This window comes from Papilio polytes, unplaced genomic scaffold (assembly GCF_000836215.1).
Source record: "Papilio polytes unplaced genomic scaffold, Ppol_1.0 DF823923.1, whole genome shotgun sequence".
Taxonomy (NCBI): Eukaryota; Metazoa; Arthropoda; class Insecta; order Lepidoptera; family Papilionidae; genus Papilio; species Papilio polytes.
Window position 1 is genome coordinate 1135212 of NW_013525281.1, and position 19740 is coordinate 1154951.

Consider the following 19740-nt stretch of genomic DNA (forward strand, 5'->3'; position numbering starts at 1 on the left):
GAAAAAATAGTGTTAAATAATTATTTAATACTACGCCTCTAGTGTAAACGGACCTTTAGAACAGAAATACTGGGAGTAGCCATTAAACTAAAGAGTTTTTTAATTTAAAAAAAAATGTCCTAGCAATAGTGTAGGCCGGCAAAGCATGTAGCAAACGTCAGCGGCCGCGGTATATTTATGGGGCCGGACTATTTACAGCGTTGGTGTATTGTAAAGAAATCCTTTTGTTTGGTGCCGGGACGTAAACGAGATGATCCCCGCTTAGTTAGCAAACAATGCGAGGCATGGAACAGGGGAACGAATGGAGTTCATATTTTTTTTATTAATTTGTCCCTAGCTATTGTAATTCTAGACTATCCTATAGTTATGTTAAAATTTAAATAGCCTTTTGTTGTTCAATTATGCGCTTAATCTTACTAATATTATAAATGCGAAAGTTTAGATAGATGGATGGATGTTAGAATTTGTAGCCTAAACGGCTGAACGTATCTCCATGAAATTTAGCAGTACGGGCGATAGCTAGTATGTTATGTTATAGAAAATGTGTTAGTCTAATCGACTATATTTAGTGTAGCAAAACATATTGCATGTTTTCTATTAAAAACACAGTTATAAGATTTTTTTAAGGTTATGATAAAAAAGTAAAATGAAAAATTATTCGACTCCACAGTTGTCGTAGTTGCACTTGAACTAGTAGAGTTGCGGCCTACACAAACAAACTGACACCCTGACACACAGTCCGTTACAAATAAATCTCACCACAGACACCCCCAGTTGCTCTGACAGGTTTATGCACGTCATCGCTACCGAAAGAAAAAAAATAATTAGATTTTGTCGTCTGTCATTATTAGACCGTGTAGTTTTTTTGTAACCAACTAGCTTTTGCCCGCGACTTTGTCCACACGGAATTAAAAGTCGAAGTAATAAATATAGCGTGAATCACACGGTGATAATGTAGCTTTTTAATGTTTTAAGAATATTTGAAATAGACCGAGTAGTTTTTGAGTTTATTTGTTACTTACAAAAATACAAATCATTCTCTTCATAATAGTATAGATTGTTAGGTTATAATTAAACGATTCTACTCTCCATAAAACCTTTATAACTTTAAGAGCCTGATCAAATTGTAAATTGTGTGATAACAATACATCGTGAAAAATATGTGATGGAAATATCTGATTTCGTTCCTTTATCAGCCAGTGGTGGAACAAGCCTTAACGGTTGTCATATTACGGCTTTTTTTTTGTCTAAAACTATACGGAAACTATAACCATACACTACTAAAAAAACGAACATTTGAAAGATACTAACCATATTTATTTTTAGTCGTCTGCATTAAAATTCTATTTCAGAACAACCGAGTATAACCTAAAATAACTTCAAACTAAGTTTTTATTAGAGCCTGTCAACTGCATGTTACTTTTTTGACACTTCACTTAAGAGTCAAGTTTTATTTTAAGAAGTCTTCAATTTTTATGGATAACATTTGAAGCTTGAAAGTCTAATAACAGTTACATAACTTAAAGAAACACATGCATAGCAAGTTAATATTAAAATCGAAATATAAAGAAGAATAAATGTCACCGAGGAACTAATTTATTTTAATACTAGCTTTGGCCCGTGACTTCGTCCTGGTATTAAAAAAAAAGTAAGTAGCCTATGTCTTCTTTCATACTATCCTCTATATCTTTGCCAAATTTCGTCTTGATCCATTCAGCAAATTAGGCTACAAATTTTAACAAACATCCATCCATAAAAACTTTCGTATTTAGTAATATTAGTAAGATAAGATATTTAATACTCCAGAATAATCAAATTAATTTTAAAATTATAAAACAAATGACAATAGACAATAAAAATCAAAATGGGCATAACTGTCTGATGACGTCACTAACCTCTTTTAATAAGAGGTTGTCGCCCCGTGCCTAGATAGACCTAACGGACCATCCGCCTATGCTAATAGAGCCATGTTTTCGTCCTAGGCAACGAATAGGCCATATGCATTCAGGAGGGAGGTGCATGATTATAATTCGACCATTGTTTGTCAATCATTTTATAAATGGAATTGATTAACCATTGAGGTTGCATTTTTTTCAATTCTCCGATTGTCTATGGTCGATATGAATGACAGCGGAATTTCTATTTGCCCGACGTAATGATTTTCGCGCGTATGTGCACGTATTTATGGAATTCTTTCATTTTTAAATTTACTTTTTTCACAAATATAATGATTATTACATTTATTTGTTACTAATAATAATTTTAACGGATGTTTGTCCCTAAATAAATAAAGCGTTGGAGACACATTCGTTTTCGTATCGAAAACAGTTGGTAGATGTCGCGTAAAGATTGCCGGCTGTTTTATATTTCGATTGCTTATTTATTTAATCCCAAACGTTGATGCAATATTTTGACAGTCAATCCATATATTTTTGTTATTGTTACTTACAGCAAAGTATAGATTTCTTTATATCATGAGTTGGCAAACAAGCAAGCCGTCACCTGAATCCGGTAAACTGGCAAAGCGACCGCTGCCCATAGACATTCGCAATAGCGGATGCGTTGCCTACCCTTATCGACGGAAGGGCAGACATGAAGAGGATATGTCCCCTTCCTATGCGTCTCTTCAAGCGTTAAGTCCATGTTCTCGTTCCATTCTTTTCTTATAACAAAAAGGGTGGGAAGGAAAAGGGACTAAAGTTGGGCTCTCTATGAAAGAATTGTTAAAAGATTTTTTCTATAGATTCACTACTTAAAAGTTCATTGACCCACGACAAAATTCTGCTAAAATAATCACATGGAATTGGTTTTAATTGCAAATGTGCGACACCATTGTGATATCTCATCAAATGACGTTTTTGCCCATCAACTAAATGTAACAAACAGACCGCAAAATAATTATACATTACTAAAGAGTTCATTAACACATTTACAAGATACTTCTTATCTATACTATATATACTATTATAATAAAGCGTAAACACACACTTCTTTGTTGCCTAAGATGTCGGCAATTACAGCATATTTTTGAATAATTCTTTTCTTAATAAAAAGTACTACACTTACGTCATGCTTAAGGCTAGATACTTTCACGCCATTAAACTTAAAGGGTAAATATTTTGGATAAAAACCCTAAAAGGGGAGAGACCATAAGTTGCTGCCAACATCAAGAAAGAAAGATTGCTAAGGATTGTAATTTTGACATTTGCAATAGAGGATTTGACAAATGTAAACAATAAAATAAAGTTTTTATAATTTCACGCGAATGAATCCGCACACGAACAGCTAGTTAGTTAATATTACATATCTGAAAGTTTGTATGCATGTATGTTAGACATAATCAGGAAGAACACAAAAGCGACTAAGGCGATGTCCCACCACTGGCTGATAAAGGCTCTGATAGCTTAAAAATGCGACACTGTCAGATAAGGGAACAAAATCCGATATTTCCATCACGATCCGATTTTCCACGTTCGATTGTTATCAGACGTTTACAATTTGGCAAAAAAGTCCTTAGTCTGTTTTTAAATCCGCGCTAAGTATCAGACCAAAAATAGTAAGTTCTATAATTATTTCTAAACGCTATAACGACTAAAACCATACGAATATGCAAACAGTAACTAAATAGGTAAATTAAAATACCACTCATGAATGGAAACCACATCGTTACCAGTTAAAGGTATTTTTTTTAATGTTGCTTTAGTCATAGGGTTTTCCTGTGCGTGTATGTTTCCTGCAGTATTGCACGTATACAATTAAGAATTAAAATGCATTTTTCAACGTTGGCGCCATACATTAACGTTTTTACAAAGGAAAATTGTAACTATATGAAGTCATCATCATCATCACCAGCTCACTATACCCCACCTCGGAGCCTACCCTAAGTAAGGGTGACTAGGCCATAGTCAACCACGCTGGCCTACTGCGGGTTGGTTGACTTCACATATCTTTGAATTTCTTCGCCGATATGTGCATTGCATCACGATGTTTTCCTTCACCGTAAGAACGTCGGCTAAATTATGTACGTATGAAAATTCGAAAAATCGAAAATCACATTGGTATAAGCGGGATTCGAACCCAAGATCTGTAGATTACAAGTCAAGTGTTTAAACCTCTGAGGTTCTTTATATGGAGTATTTTAATAAATTAACAGCGAAAGTAACTAAGCACTTCTTGTATTAAGCCAGAAAAAGATTAAACACTGTTTAGTTAAACGACTTTTAACTCTGATCATCCAACATTTGTACAAAACTCGCGCCATACGATAGCGCTAAAATGTATTTTCTAATAATCTTGTAAGATTGTAAGATTACAAGGAGATCTTTGTTGTCTTCTATTGTCATCTTGTAAGACGAAGGATCTTTCAGATTTTCAGATCGTTCGATTTCTACGATACTTCTGTTACAAAAAACAAAAGAAACATACATTGTAACCCAACATTACTTTGTATGAGAGCTATTATTTGATTCACTCAACGCAATCGCTCTGGGGGACGAGAAAAATGCCGATAAATCACAATAAACCTATCAGGGGATGTCGGCACAACTTATGTGCGTCAAACGAACGCCACAGGATTATCACCTTTATTTCAATTGCAATAAGTAATTGAAGGGAATAGCGTTTTCCTTTTTCATTGTCTTTAAAATGCTGTTTATTCTAAAAAGAATTGATCAACTAAAGATTTTTATTAGAAGGTTGTTTGAAACAGTATTCAAATATTTAGGCTGCTCAAGATCATAAGCGCACTACGCCGCCCTATGTACTTTAGCGGCACTGAGATATTCCGAGCGGCTAAGACATTTGACTACTTTTATAACGGTAGCTAAAGCCATTTTCAACCCCAATGCCCGGTTTACACTTGGCCAATACAGTTGGTTTGTTAAAAGGCAATCATAGATTGTATAGACCCAGTGGTGCCAGTAACCGTTCGCACTGTGCCAGTCGATTGACAGTCCAGTTATTAAGTGCTACTGATCAACTGTACTGGCCACGTGAGAACCGCGCATAACTAAGAACATTGTCGCCACTTCTATGTGTGTATTATTAGTATAATAATGCATGTTCATAGCTCTAATTACCGCATTGTCTATTTTTGGCGCGTGTCTACTGACACAATTCGATAACAGATGACAGCATTTCAAAGATTTGGAACACATGTAGGGCGGCCATCTTGTTATTAACTTTTCAATCAAGGCTTGCAGTTTTTTAAAATGTTGACAATAAATTGGCAGAATGGAACACACGAGTGTGTTCTAGACGACGTAATATAAAAGCGTAAAAAAAACTTTCTGTAAAATAAACGCCGCCCTAATTAACATCTTTAACATAATTGAAACATCTTATAAATATGTTGCCCACTAATGAACCACATTTCCTTTTTTATTAATTAACCTCATTAAGATATCAAATTGTCATTTTTTATTTAATTAACAGTTTCATCTCTACATTTTGTACGATTTATGACCATAGTATAACAAAGGGACATTCCAGAAAGCGTATGGCAACCCCACCACAGATAAAGAATGAACTTTTAGCTTCATTGTTCATTCTATCAGATTGCAAGCTGTGTCAATCGTTACTTTGTGTGATTCATTTAATAAATCACGCTAATATTATAAATGCAAAAGTTTAGATGGATGGATGTTTGTAGCCTAAACTGCTCAACGATTCTCGATTAAATTAGGCGTAGATTTTTTTTTCTTTTTAATTCCACGCGGACGGATTCGAGGGCGAAAGCTAGTTGCACATAAAAATAACAGACATTTATGATTCACAATTACATTAATCAACAGAAATAATATATCGTAATCTATATTCTTATCTTATTAATTGTTACTCGACTTCTCGACGAGAATTTCGCTACTCTCCAAAAGATGTCGCTGCGAACTTTATGGAAACAGCTCGATTATTCCATGGGCATGAATCTTGAATACATGACGTCGCGACAGTATTATTAATACGAAAGTTTAGATGGATGTTTGTTAGTTTGTAGCCTAAACAGCTGAACCGATAAGGATGACATTTGGCATAAATATAGAGGATAGTCTGAAAGAACATAATACTTAGGAGACGCGGGAAAAAACTAGTCAATCAAAGGAAAATAGACAACTTTTAACTTAAAGTTCATTTTAATGCCACATGTTATCTGTATAGCAGCTAATGCTTGGAAATAGTATTGTTTACTAAAAAATACCATCTCATATAGGCGTCGCCAACATATGATTTTGGCAATGCCTAGATGTCACCTACAATTAAAATGACCTTGTTCCTAAGTTTTTATATCTATTTAACATTTTTTGATTCTTTAAAGAGGAGCATTCTCGACTCCCATATTTCAAATAATTCAAGATAACAAAGTAATATCCTTGCGTCTTCAAATTGTTCTGTATAAATCATCGTTATGGTACAAAAGCGTTGCATCACACGAGAATCGATCCTGAACATCCTTATTTCGGTAATCACGTAATGGGCGTAAGCGTTGGCCAACGACAGATTACGTTCTATTACTAGCACACCTAAGGGCCTTTAGATTGTGCTATGATTGAGCGTAGTCTTGTATTTTATTTATGACTAGCTGTCGCCCGTGACTTCGTCTGCGTGGAATTAAAAAAATAGCCTATATTACTCACTGATGACGTAGCTTTTTAATGGTGAAAGAATTTTTGAAATCGGTCCAGTAGTTTTTTAAGTTATTCAATATATACAAAAATACAAATGTTTCTTCTTTACAGTATTATAGTGTTGACAAACTTTCGCCCGCGACTTCAAGTGGAATTAAAAAATTTAATTTTAGTAAAGTAAAAATTAAAAAGTAAAGAAGAAAGTCTTCAAACCTTGTAATAAAAATACATGTTTGTATTTCATATTTTTATTGTCTCAATAATTGTTTACAAAAATATAGATTTAACAAAGAATATTCAAATATATTTACATATTTTACAACTTATTTTAATACTGTTTATAAAAATGTCTTTAAATAGCCGTTAAAAATAAATAACACAATCACAAACAGACTACAAAACTCACATAAAGTGATTTTTTATGTAGAAATCTTTAAACAATTCTGCAATTCCTACATATTACAATATTCATACAAAAATAATGCCAAAGTCATAGTATAATAGAACGCTAAACACATTTGAATTTTTAATGCTCTTTCAGAGCGCGCACATCTTTGACTAAACGCAACTGTTTATTCTCATATGTTTATTTTCTTATTTTTATATATTATATATTTCATATGATTTTCTTAAAAAAATAAAAAAATATATATTATATAAAAAAATAGAAGTCCACCGGCTGCGGAATCCGATGACTCAAGCAACCAGTGGTTAGGGACCTCCTCACTATACGTGAGGTTTCTAAAATAACCGCCTTTTGAATCGGGCCCTTAATCCAACTGTCTAGCGAGAGCTTCTTGAGGTGTTGGTCGAAGCTCTTTTTATTATTATTATTATTTATTGAAAATATTACATGAAAACAAATTAAAAACATGCACAAATATGGCCCCGCAACCATATAATTGGTTTGTCCGCGGGTGCGCTGGTTACAATTTACAATATAACATATGTAGTGTCGTTGGAGTGTAGGATAGTTTTATGACATTTTTTTTGTGTAAAATTATAAATACATACATAATATACTGTATATGAATAAAATATTCAATTCAAGGGCTATTATCAAAAAGATGGCTTTCCAAACGTTTAACAAATTATATTCTATTCACTATTTCTGGTGGTTAGTTTTGCTTTGATTCCTATAAGCTTATGGAGATGATCACACTGGATTTTTAGTTATGCGAATAAACAGTTGAATTGTCTGCGAAACAATCGACAATCGCACAACGCTTGTGCGTTAGTTTAATCAAAGGTCAGCGTCTCTTAAGAAAATTTACGTATGGACAAAACTTACAGACTGTATAACTATGACGTCATCGTACTCGGCTCTGCTTATAATACATGTATAGACGGACAAGTTATCTGACCCGGTTGAAGTCTTAAATTATAGCTCACTAGCGCCCTCTGTCAATGTCAAAAACATCAAAAGATTTTGTAATAATGTTATGTTGTTCTTTTTAAGTCGCTTTCTATGAAGGTTTTATATTTTTTTGGCGGAATCAACCTTTTTTTTCAGAGGGGAATGCTTTATGTGCCTCGGGGTGGGGACGAGAGTTATGTTGGATTGTCTCCTTAATGGGGCATACCCAAAAAACCTCTCCTCGCCATTGTGTGGGACAACACGGGATCGCGATTGCCACCGCGACTACCCACTGAGGCGGAATCGACCTATCGCAATGTCTCACCGGGCCAGATACTTTAGTTTGACTATAGGTAATTAAATATTACCTACACATGTCTAATAATTGAATTTGATTAAGAAATTATAATTGCATTAGTAACGTCTAATAATTGATCCTAAGTTCTAACTTAAGTTTAAGTTATTTAAGTGAGAGGTCCCTGCAGCCCGGTGTCGTATATCGAAGTTCTGTTGGACTGTACGGGTGTTATAACCCTCTTCTCCCTTTTCTGTTCTTTTAAGGTAGAGAAGTTATCGCAGAGAGCGAATACCTGTAAAAAAAGGATGTAATTAAAATGTTTCAAATAAATTGAATGTGCAAAATCTGTTTAAAATTTACGCATAAATATTATTCATTTATTAGGAATTATAACTCACTAATATAAATGTGAAAGTTCAGATGGATGGACGTTTGTTAGAGTTTACAACTTAGAAATAAGACATAGATTTAAATTTATTTTTTAAAAATTTAAAAATTCGCGGGGACGGATTTGCGGGTACAAGTTAGTTATTTTTAATTTATTGAATGAACGATGACGTCACAAAATGACGAATTTTATCCTGAACTTCCACTGCTGAATCCTCTTGTGCAACTTATTGGTTATAATACTTATTGTTATAATTACAAACAGTATAAGAGTAAAAGTTGAAACGACCTGTTTGATATTGATACTCACAGTGTAAAAGACACAAATAACTCCTATAACAGCGCCAGTGAGCACATCCCACCAGTGGTGTCTGCGGTCAGTGATCCTGGTGAGCGAGCAGAGCGCGGCGTACGTGAGGCAGGCCAGCTGCAGCAGCGGCACCGCCAGCACGCTGCGGTGACGCCAGTCGAATGCACGTCGTTGCAAGTACCACTGGAAACAAGAGTAGTACAAGACCATGCGGTGTGTAAGAGAAAAATTGTACTCATTCCTTGCAGAACCCGTCAGATGTAGGCATTATGTCAATATTGGCTGACCCAGCTCAGAAGCGGCTGTCAGATTATGCCAGCACGTTTCTTAAACACTAAGACACAACATTAACACATTATTAGATTGACATATCTTTCCAAAGACAAAAATCCCCCCCTTTTACTAACAAAGATTAAAAAAAATCCTTGCAGAGTATTTATGTAGTCATTATGTTGTAGTTTTCCATAGATTTAGATTTAGATTGTTTTCTAGTTGTGACCGAGTGTAACATTTGCTACATGTCTTTTTTTTTCTTCTACTATTTTGTAAAACTGCGTGTTCTGTTTTTAGGAATCATTGAAAACCGGCGCTTCGGTATACACCGAGCACATGCCGAATGAATTCCTTTTCATTTTTTTTAATAAACTGATTTCTTTCTTTCTTTCTTTCTTTCTTTCTTTCTTTCTTTCTTTCTTTCTTTCTTTCTTTCTTTCTTTCTTTCTTTCTTTCTTTCTTTCTTTCTAGTGATTTACGTAAATGACAGGGTTTTTAATCTTTTTCTTACAGGTTAAAAATTACATTTAAAAACGTACATAACGTTCAAACTATCTAGCTTTTTAAAAACATCGAAAAATTCTCCGATAGTAGATTTATTTGCAGGCCATTGTGACTTATAAAGACTAGCTAGGGATGTCTTTTATTGGGTATATGTTAATATTTACCGCCATAAACAGTCCGCAGTAGACGGATAGTGAGGTGTGTCCCGAAGGGAAGCTGTGGTAGGAGTCCATCTGATACCAAGAGGAGAACCTGGTCGATGTACACTCGAATGTGCTCACGTATTCCGATCTGAAAACAATTCATTAGTTAATATTCATATTATTGAGTAGCCATTGCTCGCGGCTTTGCCCGCGGGATATAAAAAAATAGTACTAATGAGTAGTCTGTTACTCAGTGTTATAGCTTTTTATTGGAGCGGATATTTTGTGAAATCAGCCCAGTAGTTTTTGAATTATTTCGAAACATACAAAAATCCAAATATACAAATCTTTCCTCTTTATAATAGTATAGGTGAGTATTGTTCAATTTTGCACTATTTATAAAAAGAAATGATGATTTTGAAATCTCAGAGCGGAGGACCAGCTTTGTGTAAACTGTCGCATAACCGTTGAGGGACTGTCGATTGTTTCCCAGCCAACTCAACTGTTTTAAACAACTAAAAATCGAGTAAAGTGCGGACCTCCATATAAGCTCATAGGAATCGACGCGAGATTAAACAGTCGTGCGATAGTTTAGTCACAGTTGGGGCGTTCTTATTCGACAAGTTTTATGTAATTCTGTTCGTTTAGTCGTTGCTGTCTATACTTATTATGTAATTAAATTTTAATAAGGAAAAGATTTAGTTGTGACTCTTTATTTCAGTCAGCGATGAATCCACAAAGTTTTAATTTAAAATCTATGACAGCAGTAATAAAATCATGAAATGCAATAATTTAATTTAGTAGTTATTAAGAGAAGCAATTGTGGAAATCCGTTGGGAATTAAAACAATCAAACCACAGACAATAAGCATTAACCAACAAGTATTATTCATAATTATATTACGCATTATAATAAATGTTTAAAATTCTCGAATTCGAATCGATTATGAAATCGAGTATGTTTTAAACAATTCGGTGAAAGCGTTAAAATATTATCGTTTGGAATCGACTAATTGTTATGACACTCGAATCGAAATCGATACGTGTTAAGTTTCCACTTCACATAAAGTTTGTTTAACGAGAAATTGAAAACGATTTGAGTGTAAGAAAACATTTTGCTTTCGTTGTTTTTAACCTCTGAGCATAAATATTCTGCTGTCTCTATTTTAATAAAGAGACAGAGAAGAATAGCAGTATTTTGTACAGATGTTTTTTAGAGAAAACCAATAGCAACAGTCTGCTAACATACTGTGTCAAGTTGGCGGAATAAATTCAACAATTTAATAAATTCTTGAATTAAAAATAATCGCTAAAAGCGGACATAATCAAGCAGCGCTATCTAATACGTAATACAGTAAACCCCTATGGTTCCGCGTATTAGGATCCCCCCGTATAACAAGTTTTTCAGCAGAGCAAAGCCATAAATCGCGATATATGACGTTCCTCTTTTAAATTGTAGAGAATGTTCGCGTTATAGGGGATAATTTCCGCGTTGTATAGGTACGGAATTGGCGTTATACGAATCGCCTTGCCAGTGTTACATTATTCTAAACTAAACTATTAAATTCGCCTTCAAACGTCCCTTTTACAATCTTCTATATTGGATATTAACTTACCCATTGCAAGTCTTTGCGGTATCAGGCTCACAGATATCGAAGAAGGTTGGTCTTGGATTCCCCGTGATACCTTTCATAACCTCAACTACTACGATATTGAAGACCAGGCCGTAAGCGTAGTTCCTGTATAGCACGAGCGCCTGCTTAACTGAACGTTGCATCTTCTGACATATAGGTTGCTCTGAGTCTAACAATATTAACTCAGTCAACCATATCTAAAAAGAAAAGAATATTTTAACGTCTGTATTAAAATTACGAATAGGAACTAATGTGGAATAGTGACGTAGAGAAGTACCAAGATGTCATAAAAAGAGAAGAAGAAATAAATAATTAGATTAATACTAAATTGCTAGAAATTAGTAATATTGAATATAGATGAATACGAATGGCAAAAACGGTAGAGGAAGATCTAAGTAATGGACGGATTGTGCAAAAGAGGATAAGCTTATGGGAGTGAATCCAGATATGACGGCTGATAGAAATGTATTTTCACACACCACATACTGTAAGACCTTTCGTAGGGACATGGACAAGTTTATGAATAAGATTTGAATATAGTTGGATAAAAAAAGACCGAAGAACCGGAAGAAGAAAGTAAAATGAGATATAACGACTGATAGAGATATAAGAGTAGTACAAAAAGTGCTGATACTACGTATAGATAAGGCTTGTATACATCACAAGTACCAAACTTACCAGTACAAATGGAGTCGCAATGACAGATGTCATAATGACAGCCGCAGATATAGTGTCGCCCGTGAATGTGTAGCTGAGAGCGGGATCATTGCAGAAGAAACCGCTCTTATGTTGCGGGAATATACCAAACTCTTGCAGCGCTGGGAGAATTATTACTGTAAAGAAATAAACAGAGGTCAATTATTATTAGTACTAGACCTTAAAATTAATACAAATCATTATTCGTCGTGCACAAAAACACTAGAACAGGTTACCAATATCAGTGTAATTAACCAAATATGGCTAGGGTACATGCAATAGTATGCATTTTCGAATACCAACTTAAAACCACATCACATCATTATGGAACCGTGTCCAATCTCTAGTTAGATAATTTATAAATGTAATTACTTGTGTTATAAAAAGTGGATTATTGTGCTATAAGATTTATATTCCAGTCTTCTCCAGTCCCCCTTCAGGATCGGGACAAAAGAACATTTCCGCGCCGTATTGGGCAACGCTCGACGGGTCATTAGCCAATTTGTTTCGCCAACGCCATCGCCGTCCAAACCGGCACATCCGCGATCTGGTTAAGTTCAAAGTCAATGTCAGACCGGGCGAGGCGTGCGGGAGGCGGAGTTACGAGACAATTGCATAAGTGGTGAGGAAGATCGATTTTGCAAGCGACCACTTACATTGATTGTGGTGGAATAATATTAGAATACTACATTTATCCATCGCTATTATATCTTTTATATAAATGTAAGTATATAAAATTATATAAAAATAATAACACACGCCCGTACCTCAGTGAGGTAGGTAGAATTGATCACGGATTTAAATCCTGGAAATCGATTGCATCTTCCACATTAATACAAAATATACACACATATTACGATTAGAAAAATTCTCTAATACATGACGCCATACAAAAACTATAGTTAACTTGATTTAAACAAATATCTTATTTCTTTGCCTATTCATATTTAAAAATTGAAATATTCTCTCCAGTGTAAATACTCCCTAAAGGTAACTCAATCTTGATTGTTAAAATCACCGTCCAGAAAATCACGATATATGTTGAGCAACATTATAACTCGATCCATAAAACCCTCCTTATATTGATGAAAAATAAAGAGTCTGCATACATTAGAAAGTAATGTAAAGAAGAATTCAAGCAGCCAGAGGAATTATGTTAAGAGATATTGCGACTTTAGATGATCAGTATTAGATGCCTTCTAGAATTTCATATTGGTATATTGCAACCTAAAGTGATTTAATGTCTCTAAAACTTTTACTAAAACAATCCACACCGTCTCGAATCTTCCTTCGAGAAAAGTTGATCAAGAATATCCTGAGGATGCTCCGATCTGTTCAATTACTACGATAATCGATGTTCCTAGGAGTAGTTTACACTAACTTGCTTTGAAAACTAAGATAAATGTAAATAAGACAGATCTAATATAGAATAGTTGGGTGTTACATTAGCTTCTATGATTTAACTAGCTTTCGCCCGCGACCTAGTCCGCGTGGAATGAAAAAAGACAAGAGCAAGTAGCCTATGTGTTCTTCCAAACTATCCTCTACATCCATGACAAATTTTATCCAGATCTATTCAGCCGTTTAGGCTACAAACTCTAAAAAACTTCCATCCATCTAAACTTTCGCATTATTAGTATAAGTAGGAATAGGATTTTTTCCTATTTCAGCGTTGTCCAATGCCTAATATGCAAAAATATATATTTTTTTTGCTATACTATATCAACTGCCTTTACCTGTCCACTATATACCACACTAGCTGTTCCCCTGCGACTTCATCCGCATAAACTTACGAAAATGTTATTTTATTGTTTACATGTGTCAAATAATCAATTGCAAATGTCAAAATACCAATTACCTTACTATGGTAATTTTGCTTTCTTGATGTTGGCAGCAACTTATGGTCTCTTTCCCACATTAGGGTTTTATCCAAAATATTAACCCCTATGTTTAATGGCGTGAAAATATATAGCCTAAAGCATGACGTACATGAGTGTAGGGCTTTTTATTACAAAAAGACTTATTCAAAAATATGCTGAAATTGCTGACATCTTTGGCAACAAAGAAGTGTGTGTTTACGCTTTATTATAATAGTATAGTTACCATCCTCAAACAGTCTATGTATGTTGTCTATGAATGTTACGCCTAGCCCGCAAATTGCGCCATTTTTAACCGACTTCCAATAGATTCTCAACTCGTCGGTATGTCTTTGTTCTCTTTGTTTTGAATGATTGTACATTTTTGTTAGTGGTTACTGGTTCTTTAAATTGTCTATTCGTTTCACAAACTAATCCCTTCATATCGGGATGTACACGGCTTTACCTGTGACGTAACAGCTCAGCTCTCCTGTCATCCGGCGTGGACGGTTCCACGTTAGTAACCACGTGAACACAACTAGAATATTGCGTAACCCTTTTGTGCCAATCAACTGCAACTGGTCGGATTACTGTAGCTAATAGCTATGTTTTTGTGGTTCATTTATATGGTAAGATAGCCACCGGTATTGAATAATCTCATGTATACTAATATAATAAAGCGTAAACACACACTTTGTTGCCTAAGATGTCAGCAATCACAGCATATTTTCGAATAACTTTTTTTAATAAAAAGTGTCTAACTTTTTTTAATAAAAAGAGTCGAGAGCAACAGCTATTCCATACTAATGTTATAAAGAGGAAAGATTTGTATTTTTGTATGTATTGAAATAACTCAAAAACAACTGGGCCGATTTCAAAAATTCATGCACCATTAAAAAGCTACGTTATCACTGGGTAACATAGGCAATTTTAGTATTTTTAATTTCACGGGGACGAAGTCGCAGGCGAAAGCTACTATACTATAAATACACTGGTAAATACTCTTGACTACTGTACAAAGATATGTGTATTTTCTTTTGCAAAATATTTGCACGCGAACCTTCTGGTCGCCAGCCGGTGTTCTCCGTAGGTCTTAGGGAAGGGGGCAGTTGCCCCCCTTAATTACAATAGTATAAGCTTGAAAGTCACATGGAAAGGTTTCTCCAAGGTCTACATCATTAATGGAAAAGTTAATAAGTTAAACGTAACTTACAGTCACGGTTACTACAATGGAATTCTGATCGATAAGCGTTAAGTATGACGCGTAAGGTTTCTATATCACGTTTAGATAAAGAAACTACGTATTTAAATACATCCAGTAATATATCGAAGTTTATTTTTTAACTTTTTTATTATGCTTTGAAAAGAATAGTTACATTTAATAATGAAAATGTAAAAATTTTTTAATCTGTTTAGAATATTATCAATGTGTACCAACACAACAGTTTTATTATTAATGGTTTGTCGTTTTAACAATTGAATAATGATCTTTGTACACTACGCAGTTGTAGTCCAATGCTTGGCCACGTTGGGCCAATTTGTGAGCATTGGACAAATAAGCTTGCCATACATTCTTTCGTGATTTTATTTTTTGTCATAATCGGAAATCTAATCAGTTTTGATCGTTATAAAAAAGTTGTAGCGTAAAAACCTCAATAACATGTAAGGTTTTCATTGTAAATATTATGAAACTTTAAGAAAATATTGTATTCATATAAAAACGTTTTGTTTTACAAACCAAAAAAAAATAATTAAATTACGTTTTCGTCAAAAAATAATTAATCACTTTAATTTTCGTTGTTTATACTACTCGACGCTAGATGGCGCTAGTCGTACCGACTTTCGAATGAAGGAGCCAAAAGCGGTAACTTTTCGATAAAAGTAAGACTAAAAAATTAAAATAACATTAAATTGAATTTGATCACATTAAAATAAGACCGAGAACTAAACTATGACAACTATAATCCTTTGTAGAGCATTTGTATGAAAGATCACGGAACATGAACATAGATTAATAAACTTCGATAACAACATAAATCTAACTTAGAATATTCAAAGGTAACTTAGATGTGTATCTTAATATCTTCATTAATTTCTAAGATGTGATTCATACCACAGATTATATCTGCCACCGTAAGATTGTGGATTTCATCCGTATATAAACTTACTACGCAAATTATAAAAAAAATAATTAAATCAATAACTGAATTTATTATTGAAAATAAACAAAGGACGTTATTACCTACTTAATTTTTAACATAAAAATAAATAAAAACACAATTTGCATAATGTATTAGAAGTAAAGAAACATTACACTATTTCTCTGCATTACTTAATTTCAGTTAATTAATTTTACTATTTGACAAGATAAATAAAGACGGAATTTACAAACGTTCGGTAACAATCGATGGCCGTATTAGATATTGAACATAGATTATGATTAAATGCAGACCGGTTGTTATAAACAAGGTGTTTTGGAAAGATTTTTCTTACTATGCAATAAACTCTTAATTAAACATTAATATTGAAAACTTGGAGCGTCGATGGCTCACTGCTTTCTTGACTTGTAATCTACAGGTCTTGGGTTCGAATCCCGACATGTACCAATGTGATTCTGATTTTTCGAATTTTCATATGTACATAATTTACCCGATCTTACGGTGAAGGAAAACATCGTGATGCCTGCACATATCGGCGAAGAAATTCAAAGATGTGTGAAGTCAACTAACCCGCTTTGGCCAGCGTGGTTGACTTTGTCCTAGTCACCCAAATTTAGGGTAGGCGGGTGGGGACATAGAATGAGCTGGTGATGATGATGATGATTGAAAACTCCTAAGTAAATTGTAATCCACGATGTAGCACAATGTTTTTTAATTATCTCGATGCATACTAAGTACCTATTATCGATTTAATTAGGAAAAAAAACAAGAATTTTAGGTTATCATCGCATTAAATTAACCCTAATAATATTAAAAGTCTGTCGTATGCGTTACAATACAATTATTTTCAAGTATAAAATGTATAATATTTATTAATAATAAATAATGCATTGACTTATATTTTATTCTTTGATATATATACTGTGGCGGTCGTTGGCATGTTGCTTTTTTAATTTTTTCTGTTTTAAAGCGCAGCAGCGATTGCATGCATTCTGCCACATGTGACCGCATGGGGTCGAACACGTGTGTCCACTTTTTGTCGAATTTTAAAAAATGAGAGGTGACAATCAAAGACGTTCGACTGTTTTTAATGACTTTTTCTTTTAACTTTTTTTTGTTTATTAATCAATAGTAATTGTTATAAAAAACTCATGTTATTTTTTATTTAATGGCGCTTGTGTTCGTATGCGTAACAAAATTCCATCAGCCTACGACTTGACCATTAAACCATTATAATCTACTTGATTCACTTTACATATTTTGCATACAAAGCTTTAGAAATATGGACTTTATAGCTAAAATTTATAAAGTTTAAATTACCTTTAATACAGAAGTACAACTAAGAACAGTCATCCTATAAAGCAGATTAAACCTTCATCACATCAATGGCTTTGCTTCCATTTTTGGTAGTCAATTTACTTCGTAATTTTAGAAACTTTTTTTTTATTAAAAAGTTTTAGTTTATGTGCCAGCGTGTGACCATACGTTTGAAAAAATACCTCGAAATTTTTTGTTTGTACAACACTAAAGGAAGCATGTGTACCACGTACTAGTATAGTATTTTTTATCTGTAATATGTACCTAGATATGAATGCGGAATATTCCCAACCGTCACCCCACTCTGTCCCCACATGGAGACAGATGAGAATAAAAGGTTCCATCCGTCCCAACTTTTGCGACAAGGAGACGATTGGAACTTATTTTATTTCGTAACGGTTCCATCTGTCACCTTCTTGGTGATAGTGTGACTAAAAGGTGGAGCGGATAAAACTTTTTATTCCCACGTGGAGAGAGAAGGGGCGACGGTTGGGAATAATCCATGAATGCTGAAGAGGCGAGATTACACCGTTCAATATTCTACTCTCTTAGGGCGTTCGTCATGTTTGTACTCACTTATTAGTAACAAAGGCAGGTCTACCCCTAGGGTCCACCAGATGCTATGCCGCTTGTCACTTCCTTGGCTGTGCAGCAGTTGCGACTCGATGTCGCCTTGTCTCTGTGAAAGAAAAGATTGCTAAGTTCTATGCCAGTAAGATAAAACAATAGAAAACTATTGTTGCACATAGTTGAAGTATGTAATTTAACGTCATATATGTCTAAGAGTACAAATAAAACCTTATGATGATTGCTTTATTATATTACTAGCTGCCGCCCGGGACTACATCCGCGTAAAATAAAAAAAAGTAGCCTTTGTGTGTCCAGACTATCCCCTACATCTCTGCCAAATTTCATAGAGATCCATACATTAGTTTAGGCTACAAACTCTAACAAACATCCATCCATCCATCCATCCAAACTTTCGCATTTATAATATTAAGAAATAAATCGTCCAGTTATTCCATTTCTTTTATTATTTCCTACAGTTATAACATTTTCTGCTGTAACAAAGCATTCAAACAATTTTCTAACTTTATTATGATAGAAAGTCCGCTTGTTAATTCTATCGATCGAGGTTCAGCGTCAAGGTCAGGATGACCTTGCCTCTTGCCCTTCACTGTGACCTTTACTTCGCCGCCTAAATCTTCAAGGACCGTTGACCCTTGACACTAGTATTACCTAATTCATATTAGAAAACAGAGACAATCGCCCTTGATTTATTTCTATTGGAACATTCATATAAAATATGTTGCTATCTCTGTTTTTCAAGTTAAAAGTGAGATGAATGGCAATATAATTTTGTACGGGAACTTGAGCAATGGCAATAAATTTTATTAACACTTTTTCTTCTTCAACTCAGATATTTTTATTGACTTATTCATAATACATTATATTTTTTTCTTTAGTTAAAATATTCAAATTCAAATTGAATCATTGTCACCCTATGTCTTCGTTTATCTAGTAAATCTTATTTCGAGGTTGAACAATGATTGAGAAGTTGGAAATACTTGGTATTGGATGTAAAAACATTATTAAAATCATTAATATTAAGTTTCCTTAAAAGAAATATTTTATTAGAGAAATATTAGCGTTAATATCCTTCTGGTAAATTTTGACTCGTTTGTTTTTTGAAGATGCGTAATTGATTGATACACTATACTATGGAATACTACGCGTTAAATAATGACGTTATTACTCACTACTACAATTTACTACTAACTATGAACAATTATGACGTCAAATGATTCAGCTTTGTAAGTACACTTGTACTACGCGAAATGGGTTATACTATTTACCAAGAAATGTAGTACAAATTCTTCGAATGCTCACGACAAAGTCGGTCAACCGACTTGAGGATACCCCATTTTAAATATGGAATGTTTGATTGTTGACATGTCACGTGATATCTTTCAGATCAATAATGCAATATTTTTTTTAATACTAAAAAAAGGCACAGATGTTTTGTTACATGTAAAATTACCTCCAGCTTAAACCAAACCAGTAATCAATATATTTTACTGGTAATAGAGGCGATTGGCAAAGAAGAATACAGAAGCAATTGATATATGACAAGAATTAAAATAACGTGGTACTCATTTACATCGCCAAGGTTTTTATTGGGCGTTG

The 19740-nt window shown here is 34.0% G+C and overlaps 1 protein-coding gene across 3 annotated transcripts in view; it reads right to left on the minus strand.

Moving 5' to 3' along the window:
* Positions 1-7824: 7824 nt before the first annotated feature.
* The window catches only part of LOC106102611 (lipid phosphate phosphohydrolase 1-like), a 22748-nt gene continuing 10832 nt past the window's right edge, over positions 7825-19740 (minus strand). For all 3 annotated transcript variants that reach the window (XM_013282150.1, XM_013282151.1, XM_013282152.1), the window contains exons 2-7: positions 18130-18232; positions 12204-12358; positions 11508-11722; positions 9914-10040; positions 8973-9155; positions 7825-8567 (exon numbers count right to left, since the gene is read on the minus strand). In XM_013282150.1, coding sequence (XP_013137604.1) covers positions 8442-8567; positions 8973-9155; positions 9914-10040; positions 11508-11722; positions 12204-12358; positions 18130-18232 — 909 coding nt within the window. In that variant the 3' untranslated portion in view covers positions 7825-8441. The remainder of the gene's footprint in view (positions 8568-8972; positions 9156-9913; positions 10041-11507; positions 11723-12203; positions 12359-18129; positions 18233-19740) is intronic.